This window comes from Helobdella robusta, assembly GCF_000326865.2.
Source record: "Helobdella robusta unplaced genomic scaffold HELROscaffold_267, whole genome shotgun sequence".
Taxonomy (NCBI): domain Eukaryota; kingdom Metazoa; phylum Annelida; class Clitellata; order Rhynchobdellida; family Glossiphoniidae; genus Helobdella; species Helobdella robusta.
Genome location: NW_008704379.1, coordinates 1 through 3,213, shown reverse-complemented (window position 1 = coordinate 3,213; position 3,213 = coordinate 1). Strand labels below are relative to the sequence as shown.

The window sequence follows — 3,213 nt, the reverse complement described above, 5'->3', positions numbered from 1 at the left end:
GTGTGTGTTTGTGTGTGTGTGGTGTGTGTGTGTGTGTGTGTGTGTGTGTGTGTGTGTGTGGTTTGTATGTAAATTTGGGAAAAAGCTACTGAAGGGAAGAAAAGAATAAAGTTAATGAATAAACGATCAAAAAATGAATGATTGATTGAACGAATGAACAAATGAGTGAGTGAATGAGTGAGTGAACATAAAATGGGAATTAAAAAATGAATGAACAAAATAATTGAACGCAGGCCCTATAGAAATGATGTACTTTTACGATGATAAATTGTTCCCCGCTAAAATTCAACAACAAGAAATTCAAAAATTTCAACAGCAACAACAACAACATCAACAACAACAACATCAACAACAACAACATCAACAATTACATCAGCAGCAGCAACAACAACATCATCAACAACATTTGTTTGATGATTCTTATAGTCCCAAGTTGGATAATTTATTGGTGAAGCAATCAATCAACAAATTGAAACCGCAACAAAAGCGGCAACAAGACGTCAATTCTCACACCATCAACAACAACAAAAACATCAACAACAACAACGTCAACAACAACAACTACAAAAACAAAAACATCAACAACAACAACATCATCAACAACAACAGTAAAAAACATCGGCGTTTCAACAAAGTCACCTCCACCGTACCATCAACCGCAACAACAACAACAACAACAACGACAACGACATCTTTTACCACAACAACTACAACAACCACAACAAAACGCCACATCTTTCGCTTCATAGAAAACCAGCCAGGGCGATTGGGCTGCCTCGCTATAAGCGGTTACCCCCTCCAACCGATGAAGATTACCCTAGGACATCGAGATATCAGCCCGCTGTTCACTCAGACGAGTCCATTTTTTTTACTAGGGGGTGTTTCAGGATTGAAGAAGATTGTTTATCGGACTCAAATCTGGACCGGAAATTTAAGTTTGAGCGCTGATGATGATCAAAATAGAGTCACGTGTTTCGCCGCAGTCGCCGGTCTGCAAGTCGCCAAGATTGAAGCTGTCGTTGATGTCGTCTGTGAGTTGTTGCTGCTGCTGCTGCTGCTGATGATGATGATGATGGTGATGAAGACGATGATAGTAATGGTGGTGGTGATGATGATGATGATGATGTTTTTGTGTTGGGTGCACCATGTATGTACTGAGCGCTTTGTGATGGAGTGATGATTATGATGATGATCTTCCTAACAATAATAACATTAATAATAATAATAAAAAGAAGAATGATAATGATGATGATGACGATGATGACGATGATGATGATAAGATCAAAATATTCCTTAGGCCAACGTGGTTAATTAGGTGGCATTTATTGCTTCTGACGATGACGATGACGACCTCGATGTTGATGGTAGTGATGATGATGACGAAGAAGATGATGATGAGGATGATGAGGATGATGAGGAGGATGTAGATGATAATGATGAGGAAGATTAAGACGCTAGTGCTGCTACTGCAGCTGCTGCTAATGTTGGTGACGAGTGCGCTGACGACGATGTTGACGACTTTGGTTATGAAAATGATGATGATGGTTGTGGTGGTGGTGACAGCGGCGGTAGCGACAGCGGCGACAACGACAATAATGATGATGATGTCGATTAAAAAACGGAAATATACCTTAGGGGAATATTAATAAATGCTTGACGCTGGAGTCAGAAGTAGAATGAATTGGAGAAATAACTCAACATCACAATTATAACAATAACAATAATCATCATCATCACAATCATTATCACAATCATCATCACAATCATCATCACAATCAGCATCACAATCACCGTCATCGTTATCATCACCAACATCATCATCATCATCATGACAGACAAACCGAAGATCACGTGCACACCGGCCTTGGCCCACCTGAGAGAGAAGAACGTCTACATAGAGTGCCGGATCAAATCCAAACCCCACTACACCTCCGTTCATTGGTTACTCAATAACACGTCATCACTGACGTCATCACTTGCGTCATCGTCGTCATCTTCGTCATCATCTTCGTCGAAACCATCATCATCGTTATCATCTTCTTCTTCTTCCTCTTCCTCTTCTTCTTTTTCTTCTTCTTCTTCTTCTTCTTCATCGTCGTCATCATCATCGTCACCAAATAGGTCATCAACTTCAACATCGTCGCGAGAAATCGCTTCAGAGATAATATCAAATAATGCCTACACTACTAATTTTCAACCCTCATCATGGTCCTCGCCATCACCATCCTCGCCATCGTCATCATCATCACAATCGTCACCACCACCTTCTGATGAAACCTTCAAATTGACATCCGGTGGACAGAAAGATGGACTGTGGTCAGTTATAACGGTGAGGCCATGATGATGATGATGAGGAAGACGACGACGATTTTATTAATAATAATAATAATTATAATAATAATAATAATTATTATTATTAATATATTTATTATTATTTTTGTTGTTATTGTTATTATCATTAGCGCGCAGATGCAAGCGTCCTTTTATTGCAATGTTGTAGATAATGTCGCGGCTCATTTTTATAGCGCGTTTTTCATGAAACTGACGATGATGACGACGATGACGATAATGATGATGGTGATGGTGGTGGTGATGAGGACAATACTCATGATGACGTTACTAGCAGTAGCCGCTGTAGTAGTAGCAGCATCAGTGGTAGTAGCAGCATCAGTGGCAGTAGTAGCAGCAGCAGTAGTAGTAGTGATGGAAGTAGTAATTTTTCAAATTACTGCTAGTAGTTGTTTGCTGGAATCGTCTCTTAACAAATTCAATTAGCGTAAAAAGTTGATTAGACCGTAGACAGACAAGACATATCCATCCATCCATGCCTATGTATGTGTCTGTGTGTGTCTGTGTCTGTCTGTGTGTGTGTGTGGTGTGTGCGCATTTGGACGTGAAGATTTTACGATGAGGATGGCGGTGTTTGTAATGTTAATGTTGATGATGCTTCGTTCGTAATGTAGCTGTAATAATGGCGGCGATGATGAATGAAGGAAGAAGAAAATGAAGAAGAAAATAGAGACGATTATGATGATGATGACGATGCAGATTGTAGTTGATTACATACATTTTAATCTATCGATTTCTCGATTTGTCTACAAATAAAAAATTGTTCTTACTGTTGCTATTGATGTTGCAAATTCTATTTGCCCATTTTGTTTCTTCTGCCCTGACGTTCTTCTCTTTCTCACTCTAACTTTCTTTTTCTTTCTT

At 39.3% G+C, this 3,213-nt stretch overlaps 1 protein-coding gene across 1 annotated transcript; it reads left to right on the top strand.

Moving 5' to 3' along the window:
• Window positions 1-244: 244 nt before the first annotated feature.
• On the top strand, window positions 245-2,341 carry HELRODRAFT_184279 (hypothetical protein; the record flags this gene model as incomplete). The annotated part of the gene is made up of 3 exons (XM_009020149.1): window positions 245-1,031; window positions 1,836-1,941; window positions 2,122-2,341. 3 exons carry the CDS (start codon window positions 245-247, stop codon window positions 2,339-2,341), a joined length of 1,113 nt encoding a protein of 370 aa, XP_009018397.1.
• Between the last annotated feature and the right edge of the window lie 872 nt (window positions 2,342-3,213).